The sequence below is a fragment of the Trachemys scripta genome, chromosome 7, assembly GCF_013100865.1.
Source record: "Trachemys scripta elegans isolate TJP31775 chromosome 7, CAS_Tse_1.0, whole genome shotgun sequence".
NCBI classification, from domain to species: Eukaryota; Metazoa; Chordata; order Testudines; family Emydidae; genus Trachemys; species Trachemys scripta.
This window is the reverse complement of record NC_048304.1, coordinates 23,634,041-23,645,979: the sequence shown is the minus strand read 5'-3', so window position 1 is coordinate 23,645,979 and position 11,939 is coordinate 23,634,041. Positions and strand designations below refer to the sequence as shown.

The following is an 11,939-nucleotide window of genomic DNA, read 5'->3' as shown; positions in this document are numbered from 1 at the left end:
ATGAGGGCTGGGGTGGGTTGGCAGAGCTGGGGGGTGAGGCTGGACAGACAGAGGGCTGGGGTGTGTTGGCAGAGCTGGTGGGGGTGAGGCTGCACTGACATGAGGGCTGAGGTGGGGGAGCGAGGATGCACTGATGGGGGATGGGGTGGGTTGGCAGAGCTGGGCGGGGGGCGAGGCTGGGCTAACACTGGGGCGGTTAATATGTATTGGCAGGGCTGGGGGTGGGGTGGGGTCAAGGCTGGACCAGCAAGGGCTAGAGTGAGGTGCTTCAGCAGAGCTGGGGGCTCGGTGCTTCCAAGAGTTGTTAACCCCTTGGTGTCTGTTTTTTACTGTCTGTCCCTTGCCTTATTTGCTTTAGGGCCTCCCAGGAGAAAGAGGCCTTGCTGGGCCGGAAGGGAAACCGGTGAGTAAAGGCGGGAAGCATCAGCCTGGGAGAGCGGGGTGCGGGAGGGGGCGCATGGAAATGGGGTGGCCGGAGGAGTGTGTGACAGGCTGGCTTGGAGGCTGCTCGGAGACGAGTGAGCTGGTCACTTGGGGTTTTCTCAGGAGCCAGAGTCTCTGTGTCGGGGTTTAGCTGAGATTGTCATTCCCAGCTGCAGAGACAGGGCAGCTCCCGCGAGACATGCCAGCACCCCAGTACACTGCCTGTTCCCCAATCCCACCTCTGGGCTCTCTGGAATGTTTGCGGGACAATTCCCTGGGCCAGCAGGGATTCAGGACACTGAGTGGGCATGGCTGAGACCATCGCTGGCCCACATGCAGGCGGGTGAGGTGCCCCCAGCACAGGGGGACAGGGTGTGATTCAGGCAGGGAGGAGAGACTAGGGCTCAGCATATGGCTAAGAGCCCCCAAACCAGCTGCCTTTGTTCTGTTTGTCGTGCTGTATCTGTGCTCTCGGTGCCGGGAAGGTTTGGAACAGGTACCCAGTGCTGACTGTGATTGAGCTGGTGGGGGATCCCCAGACAGCCCCCAGTTTGTTCTTGGGAACATGTCCGTCTGCATTAACCAGTGGGAGACACTAGCTGTGCAGGAAACCCTCCCGCACAAGGTGCCAGCATCGCTGTTCCAGCCCCTTCACACCCCCGTGAGCAGCATTCCCCACTGCGACATTGTGCTGCCAGCTCACGTGTTGTCGTTTTGTATCCTTCCCTTCCATCCAGGGCCCGCAGGGCTTTAGAGGGCCTCCCGGCCCAGCTGTAAGTAACCCTTCGTGGTAGGCCTTGGTTCTGGGCCCTGGCTGAGGTTGGCTTCCCCAGCTCTCTATCTATGCTGTGCAGCAGCTCTGTCTTGGCATCATATTGTATAGGAGGCCAGGCCTGAACTGGGGCTGCTTCAGGGGCTGCTGTGGTTTCGCTAATTCTCCGGCTTTGAATTGCCTCTTTGCAGGGTATGCCAGGCTTTCCCGGAGTTCTAGGCCGACCGGTAGGTGATTGCCTTCCCCTCCTGTCTTGCGCCCTTTCTGCATGTAGCAAGTACATCCTTCTCCTGCAGAGTCTGGGGCGTTTCTGCTTTCAGGAGCAGCCTGCATTGTAAACTTTTCACAGGGAGGCAGAGATCATGCATCTGGAGGTTAGAGCAGGGACCGGGATTCCAGAGATATGTGTTCTAGTCCTGGTTCTGACTCACAACTTTGGACAAGTCACTTACTCTCTCCTGGCCCTCAGTTTCCCCATCTGTAAAATGGGGCTAGTGACTCTGAAGCTCCTCACAGGTGTAAAGAGCTCAGAGATCCTTGGATAATAGTGCTAGAGCAAGGCCCACAATGACTGACTGTAGCACACAGCTGGTTAAGAAGTGCTGACAGCACATAAAGTGAGAGGATTAAAATCCTGTCTGTCTGTGCCTGGCCCCTGTTGTAAATCCCATAAAGCAGGCTGGGTTTGCTCTGCTGCCCCTATTGTCCCAGACACAGTGTGACATGCACAACAGCGTGTGGAGAGTATGGGTGCAACCCTGTCGCCCATTGAGTGTGACTTCCCTCCCTCTGCAGGGCCATGAGCGTGGGCTATGGTATGGTGGCAGGGACACTTCACATGAGGAGAACTCAAGAGTCCAGAGCTCAGCCCTTTTTCAAGAATATTGATCCAACCAAAACTCAGTTAAACCCAAAAGCCAGTCGGCCCATCTGACCTCTGCAGTGGCAAGAGGTGATCAGTCTCCCAGAGTCCCCATCCAGCACTGACAACCTCTCTCCTGTCCTGCAGGGCAACCAGGGAGATCCAGGGCCACCAGGCTCAGCTGTAAGTAACACCAGCCTCCTGTACCTTCTGTTGTTCATGGCTGTGCGTGTATCAGAGCCACATCTCCGGTGGCATGGGGGAATCTGCTACTGCCTGAACCCCAACATTCACAGTAGTGTCCAGATGGTTCCTGGAGGCTGAAACCTGCTGTCATGAGATGTCAGCCCAGCACAGAGCTTATGCTGGGAAAGGGGAACAGAAAATGACATCCATTGGAGCTGCCAGAGGCACACAAAGCATTTCCGTTCAGCATTCACCACCCTGCCAGCCCTCCCCATGGGGCCTGCAAGAGATGATGTCCTGCAGAGCTGGAGGCACAGCCCCCTGTGTTATTAGCAGGGCCAGGGCGATGCGGATCCCTGAGCCCAGGATGTTAAATGGGGCTTTTGTGGGTGCGGCAGATTCCAAGGCAGCGAACCAAACAGGAAGCACGTCAGCGCTGTCCATGCTGTGCTCCAGAACCGGCTCAGTTGCACTGCTGGGCTCTAGCTGTACCCGGGGATAACCATCTCCTCTTTCCTTGCAGGGGCTTGTTGGACCACCAGGCGCTCAGGGCCCACCTGGAATAAAGGTGCGTCCCAGACAGCAGCTTCTTCCAACCTGCTGGAGGCTGGAACCTCTGGCCAGAGGAAGCTGGAGTCCTACTGCCTTTGCTGGGCTTAGGGACTCAAGGAGGCTGCGTTAGCTGGAGGAAGCACCGCAGATCAATGAATCGATATGGAACCCACAGGCATGGCTCATGCATCCACTGGGGGAGGCCTCCAGCTCCCGGGAGCACCAGGCTCCAGGCAGAGCCGCATGTGGGCTGAGAGAGGGCCATGCATGAGGCTTGGATGATGGGCACATCCCTGAGCAAGCCAGAGGGTGTGGAGCTGCAGAGCATGCAGGACCCTGTGCTAGCTGGAGGGCTTTGCTGCCCTGCTTAGACCCGGGATTGCCAGGGTCCGATTCCAGGTCAAGTACTGCACACTTATGGGTTACACTGTCCCCTGGCCACTGTGGTCCCAGTGTGCGTGAGATGCACGCTGTGTCCTTAAAAGGTGCCACCTGTTTGGAAGGCCCACATGGCGTTGTCCCATACTATGGAAAGAGGGGGAGGGGGAGGCTTGCTGGGAGACTGTCTGGAGCCTTTGGTCACCCCATAGCACAGGGGACACGGGGAAGGGGTGACTGCAGGGGAGGCTCCACTTCTCCAGCCAAGTAGGTGAGGGGAGCGTGAGTCACAGTAATGGACCAAATTCACCCCGGGACACGTCCCTGGAGTCAGCGCAGTGAGCCCAGGGCTGAGTGTAGGAAAGGAATGGCGAGGACAAAGTCCATGGAGGGGAAAGAGCAGCAACCCAGGGCTGAGATACACTGAGTGTATCTTTGCAGAGAGCACCCTGGGGGGTACCTGTCCACATCCATGGGTGGACGTCTACCCTGCTCTCCTCACTTAACCACACGCCAGTGCACACGCAGGACCCAGGCTGGTCCTCCTCTGCCAAGCATCCTCAGGCTGCGTTAGCTGTAGGAGGCCTGACGAGCTCCTACCATTGTGGTCTCTGCTTTGGTTAGTTTCCTGGAAATGTTCCAGTGAGCGAGCTGCTGAGTGGAATGGGTCGAGGAGCATTCACTGTAGTAACAGACCCCGTGTGGAGCTGGCGGTGTCAGAGCCCCGAGTGTGAAGCTCTGGCATCTCCTGGGAACTTGGGTCAGCTCAGTTCCCAGTTGCAGCTGGAATCCCCCTTGTGTGGCTGCTGGATCCCTCCTGCAGGTCTGAACAGCTGGAGCTCCCAGGGCTGAAACAGGAATTGGAGAGAGAACAGCACAAATACCACGTTGAACTCTCTCGTACACAGCTCCCAAATCCACCCCTCCTTCCTCCATAGCCAGGCAGCCAGAACTTGAGGTGAGAACACCGAGCTGCAAAGGGTTAACGGAACAGGCCTGAGCCAGATCTGGTTGGCATTCCTTGGTCTGTCACCAGACCTGTGCCCTGGCACCTGTCTGGCAGGAACAATCCCCGGCACACAATCTCGAGAGGCCCATGAGTATTTGCTGTGGTCAGTCGCTGTAGAAGCTGGTATTGGAGGTCCTGTCTCTGCTGAAGTCTTGTGTAGGCTCCTGAGCTGCCAAGGGCTGGCGTGGCCATCTGAGCGGGATGGGTCTGGTTCCTGATAATGTCTGGAGAGGCTGGCTTGAGGCCTCATGGACACGAGCAGATGGATCTGGGATTGTTGTACCTGCCATGTGGGGGTTTGTAACAGACTCTCTTATTGCAGGGAGATTCGGGTGAGCCTGGCTCCAGCATTCGGGTGAGTAGCTCTGCCATGCCCTGCCATCTGTGCCCCGTCCCTACTCAGGCTGGCTCTGGCCTGAACTTAGGCACTTGCGGGACCTTACCCAATGGGTACACACCTGTCCTAAAGGGGGTGCTGGGCCCTTTTCTTCAGGGACTGCTGGTGTGTCCTGATTCCGTGACAGGCCAAGGCCTGGGAGCCTGCAGAGTGACTCTGCCTGCGGGGGAGATGCTGTCAGTATGGGACCCACTATCCTAGGGAGAGGCTTCCCCTGCTCTCTAACACATGCCTCTTTGTTCCGTTGCAGGGCTTGCCCGGGCCCCAGGGGAGTGTCGGCCTCCCAGGCCCCTCAGGCCCCCCCGGCCTTGTGGTAAGTAGTTGGTGTGATTTTTCTCTCATTTGGGTGCCATCAGGGAGTGGAGTTTGAATGTTCTCTGTGCTGCTGCCCAGGGTGGAAGATTAGCAGTTTCTCCTTCATTGCCTTTGATTCCTGACTGTGTTTGTTTTCCATCAGGGACCGCAGGGCGCCCCAGGATTGCCAGGACCAGTGGTGAGCATTGCTTGTGCACAGTGACCAATAGCCCCCTTGCTGCTATGGGGGGTATGAATTGCCAAATTCCCAACTGGCCTGGCTTTGCTGATGGCCCTTCCACTGTCCTGCCACTGGCATTTCTTCTCTTGGCAACCTTTGCCTTTGTGTACGCGTCCATTTGGCAAAGCTGGGCCTTCCTTGGCTGAGAGAGCAGGATCCAGGTGGCCCATTGCGCAGCTGATGCTCTTGTGTCCCTTCTCCGAGGCCTGGAAGTGGCAGGAGGCATCCGATGGAGATGCTAGCTGTGGAGTGGATTGTCAGCAGTGCTGTCTACTTCTCCCTCCCCCTGATAATTCCAGCTGTTCCATTCCCGTTTTCTAGGGCGAGACTGGAAAGCCTGGAGTGCCGGGGAGAGATGGAGTGCCAGGGAAGGAGGGAGAACCAGGGCTGCCTGGGAAAATGGTATGTCCCACACAGGTGCTGGCAGGGCATGTGCCTCTGCTACAGTGAGCTCCAGCGGGAAGGGGAATGGCAGCATTCTCCAGATACTCGGGTGATGGAGGAGTTAGAAATGCCACAGTCCTGCTGCACTGAGCCTCTCCGGCCTTCCCTCCCATTGTGTGTCTGGCACTGGAGACCATGTGGATCAGGAGTTGTTCTACGTCTGTCTGTGCAGCTGGCTGCCCCTGTGACTCTAGCCCAGTTGGGATGACACAGGAGGTCTCATCAAACCACAGATTCCAGGGGATGTGGCACCTCTAATCGGCACTGAAAGCTTGGCTTTGAATTCAGCGTGGTTTAGATTTTCCATGGCAGCATGGTGTGTGGAAGAGTACATTAAATTCAACCACTGGGAGTGTGGTATGCAAGAGAGCTAAGTCAGCAGCCATGTATGATTGGTTACCTCCGTGGTGGCCCCACCTCCTGAGAGGGAGCTGGTAGTGGCAGAGCAGCCAAGGGTGCCTGGATGGGAGCATGGAGTTGGGGCACAGCAGCACCCATCATGCCCATCTCAGGCCAAGGCTAACAGTTGTGTTGATTGCATGACAGGGTGTGCCAGGACCCACAGGCCCTGCCGGACCTAAAGGAGCGCCAGGGGACGCCGGGCTCCCAGGACAGGTGTGTATGACGTTCTCCTATCTCGCTTGGCTCATTTTCTGAGCCAACTGTGGTAGGTTCCTAGCTCCCTTCAGTGGATTTTCCTTTTGAAGATGGGAGTAACTCATCCAAAGCCCAGCCCTGTTGGGTGGGGTGGGCTGAGCTGGCCCCTCTCCTGGGCTGTGGAGTGAGTGTCTCCCTCATGGCCCCTGCCTCTGGGTAATAACTCTCTCTCCCTGCCACCTGGGCCCAGCTCTGATGGAGGCGGGACCCTTCAGCCTGCACTGTAAGGTTGCTCTCCTCCCATCTCAGGGTGTGTGGGGTGACCTAGGATTGACCTGTGTGGGTTGGAGGGGGGTCATTACATCCCCTCCCCACCACCAGCCCAACATTACCTGCTGCAGGAATTCTGAATGCGGGTCCCATACGGGGATGGTGTCAGGGCCTTTAATCACTTTATAGCTTGCCCAGTGAGGAAATGGCAGTAGCCGGGGTTCAGCTGGGCTGGACAGCCCTTCCACATGGGGGTAGGGAGTTAGTATTCCCCTGCCTAAGCCATGGACCAAGCAACGGTGCTTAGCATTGTGCTCTCTTGCTGTCCTCCTTTGTGTGATTCACTCACTTCCTACCCCGGCCCTTGAAGTGAGAAACCTCCCCCCGTCCCTTGTGTCACTCATCTCTTAAATGTCCATATTTCCCCCTGCCTGTCTCTAGACGATTGTCGGTCCTCCTGGGATGAAAGGCGAGAAGGTAAGAGGCTTGGGGGTTAGCTCAGAAATCTGCACAGAAAGCGTCAGAGGGGGAGTGTGGGGACAGGGAGCCAGGACTCCTGGGTTCTTTTTCCAACTCTGGCCCAGAAATTGTATTAATAATAATGTTGTTAGAGCCCAGTAAAAAACAGAGAGGGAGAGGGTGGTGCTGGAACAGCCTGGAGTGAGTGACCAGCCCTTTGGTGCGGGGCTTTCTCAGTGCCACGCTGCCCATGTTCCTGTGTCCGTTCTGTTGTCATGAGCTGCATCTGCTCTGGCTTGCCCACTGCCAGCTTCCCCGGTGTCTCTTCAGCCAGTCCAACGTCTGAGCAGGAGCCCAGGGGTCCCAGGCTGCACCAGGAGTGATGGTTTGTGGTGACCAGGATCAGTGGAAGAAGGTAGCCCAGATGTCAGCTCAGGGTGGGGAGGGGGTGGGGAGGCCTGGTGCTCGCTTTGTGGGGATGCAGGGGGCACAGGAGGGATGCCTAACGTGCTGAGCCTTTGTGTGTTGCTGTCTAGGGTGAATCCAGAGGGACTGAAGGGAACCTGCTGGGTGAACCGGTAAATTGGCCTTTCATGTCCCTTCCCACTGTTGTATCTCAGACTCTGTGCCCAAAGCCAAGCACTAACTCTGCTCTCTACCTGCAGGGTGCCAAGGGCGAGCGAGGCTTACCGGGCCCCAGGGGAGAGAAGGTGAGGAACTTCCCCACACCCCATTGCAGGGAGGGGCTTCCACTCTCTGCTCTTAGTCACCTCCCTGTGATGGCTCATGGTGCCTTTGTGACCTGACCCATTTCACTCCCCATTGGTGAGTCTCACTCTCTTTCTTCCTGCAAGGGGGATCCTGGAAGACAGGGGGAACCTGGAGACCCTGGGGAAGATGTAAGTATCACATAGATGGGGTGCTGGGAATGGCTGGGATCCCCACTGTAGGAATGCTGAGTCCAGACCCAGTGTTAGAGGCTGGGGGAGGCTCTCTCCTGCCCACCTGCTCAACACCCCCATTCAGGTTCTTGTCCTGGGCCCAGCACTGGAGTATGTGAGTGGTTTTGATTTGTTTCATTGCCCCCCTGAATGGGAAGCCCTGGCCTTTGCCATAGTAAACATTTGAGCACAGGCAGCTCCAGAATGCCTGAGATCTGGCTCCAGGGGGAAGGCTACCTTGGTGCGTTGTAATCTAGTTCTGAAAAATGGTATACAGCACGTGTGCATGCCCTCAAATGTGTATGTGTGCAGTGAGTGTGCATAGCATGGTTTGTCCTCATTGTTTCCTGTGCTTGTATTTTAACAGGGAGCCAAAGGATCCCCTGGAGTCAAAGGGGAAAAGGTACGTAGCAGCCCCGGTAAATGGGCTCCAGTGTACTGAGCCTAGAACCTCACTGGCACGGCCTGTCAGTCACAGAACAGGATGCATTTAGCAGCACTTGGTGGCTCAAACACCCACCTGTCACTTATTACCTTCCATATTGCACTCGGGCTCATGTCCCTGAGGTATCTCGCTTGCAGTTTGATTGTCATGTGCTGGTGGCTGAGGAGCGGGGAGGATTGTGGCAGCAGTGAGAAGGGAAGGTGTCTGAGTTAACACGAGACAGAGAGAACTCTTGGGAGCCGGAGAAGCCGCCAGCTGTGTGGTCAGGGTTACTGGGACGAGCTGGCCTGCTCTGATTGGTGTTTGGCTGGATGAAAGGCTGATGTGAATGGGCTAATCAGGGCTCTTCTTGCATTGTTTAACAGTGACTGGGGTGTTCATGGCTGTGGAAATGGCTGTCACAGTGTCTGTGCCTCATTCCTGCCCTGGCGGGACCCCCCCAGGGCTAAGAGGGGAGTTTATTCTCCAGGGACCACAAGCAGGGCTAGCTGAATGCACCCCGTTCTGTGACTGACAGGGCATGCTGGTGAGGTTCTTGTGATGTGGCCGCTTTCCCACTAGAGACTGACTGAGGCCTGGTAGTGAACAGCCATAGATTGCAACCATGCTCAGTCACCAGCTGGGGCATAGCTTACTGGAGGACAGGTCTGTCCCATTCCCATCCACTCCTAACCCCTGTATATCCCTATGTATCCGGGCCTCTGCCCCTCCATGTGGCATGACTTACCATTTCTCTTCTATCTGCACCATTCAGGGTTCGGTTGGCATTGGCCTGCAGGGACCCCCTGGACAAGATGGGCCTCAAGGTTTGAAGGTAACATCTCCTAAGACTTTGTTAGCACAGAGAACCTCTCCTTAGTCATACGGGGAGTCTGGGAATCAGAACTCCTGGGTTCTCTTCCCACCTCTGCCTCTGGCTTGCTGAGTGACTTGGGCCAAGCCTCTTCCCTGGCTCTGTGCTAGTCTCCCTGTTTGTATAATGGGGTTAATGACACTTGGCCTCTGTTGTTAAACACCTGCTTGGAAGGTGTATATTATTAGTTATCAACTTAAAACATGGAGTGAAATGCCACGTGCTGGGCTTGGCACTGCTCCCTGTTCAGCGTTGCTGTCTCCAGGTGAACGGTGCCTGCCCAGCCCGCAGACTTACTGCCAAGCCAGGAAATACTGTGAATTTTTACAGCACGAGCAAGATGCCCATAATCTCCCCCTTCATGGGAAATTGGTTATTTGGTAGATTCTCGAGGCCCTTTGAGTGAGTCACAGGACAGCTGTAGATGGGGAGGTGGCAGGAGCCACTCTAGAAGCAGGACAGAAAGGGTTGGATTCCCCCCCTCCACACCCTGCCTACCCTGCCCCTCACAGCTTCCAGGCTGAGAGAGACTGGTGCTTACAGAGCTCATGTGGCATCAGCACCACTGGTGCTGGACAGCTCCTGCTGGAGGCCCTGAAGAGCTGGGACATTCTACTCCTGGTTCCAAACCAATCCCCCAGCAGAGATCTTCAGCGCCCAGTTACCAATGAAAATTACCCCCCTCTCCCTCCACCATGCACACCCAGGGAAAGCTACCTACTCCAGTGTTACCGCAGAGTGGGCAAGTGCTGGGATCAGGATATCTCCACTCCAATGCCAGCCATCCTCCATATACAGGCCTGACCCCCTCTCTTCTGTGCTGCCTACTTCTACAGGCCTGAGATCCTTTGCCCTGCTTCTGCCCACCCTCAGCGTGTGGGTGTTTGGCTGAGCTCACCTCCATTTCACTCCTCCCTCTGGGGCTGAGTGCTCTCCTGCTGGAGTACAGCATTTCCCTCCAGACTGACATTGAAGTCCCCTGAGGAGTGTGCAGCGCCACCCCACTGCCCCTCTCTCAGCAGTCTGGCATCAGGGGAGTCCTTCCCCAGCAGCAGGCTCACCAGCACTGGCTCCTTCTGTCTCCCCTCCAGGGTGACACTGGCTTACCTGGCCCACCAGGATCCCCGGGCTTGCCAGGCATCGCAGGGACCCCCGGCCAGCCAGGTCTGAGGGCAGAGAATGGACAGCCAGGCCCACCAGGACCTCCAGGAGAGAGGGTAAGAGGGGCAGTTACCATCTGGCCCTGAGCTCTGGCCCATCTCACCCCTGCTAAAGCACAGCCACTTGGACCACACACCCCAACCACACATACTGCTCAGCACCAAGGGCCAGTTCAGCAGCACGACTGCCCAGCTTCTGCCTTGGGCCTGGGCCTGGCCCTGGAGGTGCATGCAGGGGAGCCACATTACAAAGGGAGGCCACTGGGTGAGTCCATGAGACGTTCCAGAGCCCTGAGGCTGCCTGTCCATGGACTCCTTGGTGCCGGCAGGCAGGGCCTCCTGCTGTGGGAGTGCAAGGGGTCGATGAAAGAAGGGAAAAGACCATGAAGGATCTTCCGGCCGCCCCCAGACCAGACTTTTCCTTGCAGCGCTTTCTCCAGCCCAATGTGAAGTGTGCGCCAGCAAAGCAGATTCCATCAGCTCCCTCCTGCGACGTGCAGAGTCTGCAGCACCCCCTCAAAGGGTTAAATGTCCTTTCTCCACTCACTCTTCCCTGGTCACGTGTGGTAGTGCCTGCCCGCACTGAACAGGGCTCTCCTTCCTGGCAGGACCCAGGAGTTCACCCCGAGCTGCACAGTCCCCCTCCCACGAGAACACTTGCACTTGCCTCCGTCTGGTGCCCTGAGTGTGAGCTCTGCCATGGGGGAGCTTGGTGAAGAGAGATGCCCCAGGGCCATGGGGCTTGGCCTCTGCCCTGGAGAGGCCTTAACTGTGCTCCCTTTACAGCGAAGGCCACTCCTGGGCCTTCACTAGCTGTGAAGTGGGGCCTCACCGTGGCCAAGGCCTCTCTTGATTGATGTATTTTTCCTGCTAGGGTTTGATTGGCTTCCCTGGAAGAGACGGCACCTCTGGCTCACCAGGGCCGCCGGGGCCCCCAGGGCCAGCGGTGAGTGTTTGGGCATCTGGGGCCAAGAGTGCTGGGTGTGTAGCCAGGAGGAGGAAGATGGTTTCAAGGGGGTGCAGCTATTGCTCCCCCTAACTCAGCGTTTCCCTGTGTCTCTCAGTAGGTGCCCTGCACAGCCTCTGGGAGGGAGAACTGGGCAGGGTGCTGGAAAGAGCCTGCTGCCCTGACAAGAGAAATCAAACTGCCAAGCTCTCTGGGGAGCAAACGAACAGTGCAGGGGGTGACAGGCAGCTGCCCTGGGCCAGGAAAGAGGCCATTAAAACCCAAGACAACGCCACTTTGCACAGCTCCAAAGGGAGGGATTTCAAAGGTCAAGTGCCCAAAAGCAGGCGGGCTGGGTGTCTAACACACTTGGGCCATTGCCACAGCAGGGGCACGTTGTCTGCTTGCACACACAGCTGTGACTCTTGCTCATCACTTGCACACACAGTCCCAAGATTGTATGAGATCTTCCAGCCCCCACCCCCAAGCATGGGGTTCACCTTTGGGTGACAGAAAAATCTCTTGCTTATGCCAGTGCAGGCACCCTTAGGGGTTTCCCTGTGGACTGGAGCCAGAGCAGCTTTGCATTCAGATTCAGAGCTGGGTGAGAGGCTTACATGAGTATCATTGAACTATTCCCTTGAGTGGGTTGGGGTCGGGGAGGGATGGCTGGACAGATGAATATCTGCATTTCTTCAACTAAAACTCCC

General features: G+C 56.8%; 1 protein-coding gene across 1 annotated transcript in view; it reads left to right on the top strand.

The window, feature by feature from the left end:
• Positions 1-11,939, top strand: part of COL7A1 (collagen type VII alpha 1 chain) — a 93,857-nt gene that overhangs the window by 71,603 nt on the left and 10,315 nt on the right. The window contains exons 82-98 of the mRNA XM_034775625.1: positions 359-403; positions 1,387-1,422; positions 2,205-2,240; positions 2,767-2,811; positions 4,505-4,537; positions 4,830-4,892; positions 5,037-5,072; positions 5,436-5,516; positions 6,105-6,173; positions 6,867-6,902; positions 7,421-7,462; positions 7,550-7,594; positions 7,739-7,783; positions 8,193-8,228; positions 9,025-9,084; positions 10,215-10,340; positions 11,158-11,229. Of these exons, the coding sequence (XP_034631516.1) occupies positions 359-403; positions 1,387-1,422; positions 2,205-2,240; positions 2,767-2,811; positions 4,505-4,537; positions 4,830-4,892; positions 5,037-5,072; positions 5,436-5,516; positions 6,105-6,173; positions 6,867-6,902; positions 7,421-7,462; positions 7,550-7,594; positions 7,739-7,783; positions 8,193-8,228; positions 9,025-9,084; positions 10,215-10,340; positions 11,158-11,229 (906 nt within the window). The remainder of the gene's footprint in view (positions 1-358; positions 404-1,386; positions 1,423-2,204; positions 2,241-2,766; positions 2,812-4,504; positions 4,538-4,829; positions 4,893-5,036; positions 5,073-5,435; positions 5,517-6,104; positions 6,174-6,866; positions 6,903-7,420; positions 7,463-7,549; positions 7,595-7,738; positions 7,784-8,192; positions 8,229-9,024; positions 9,085-10,214; positions 10,341-11,157; positions 11,230-11,939) is intronic.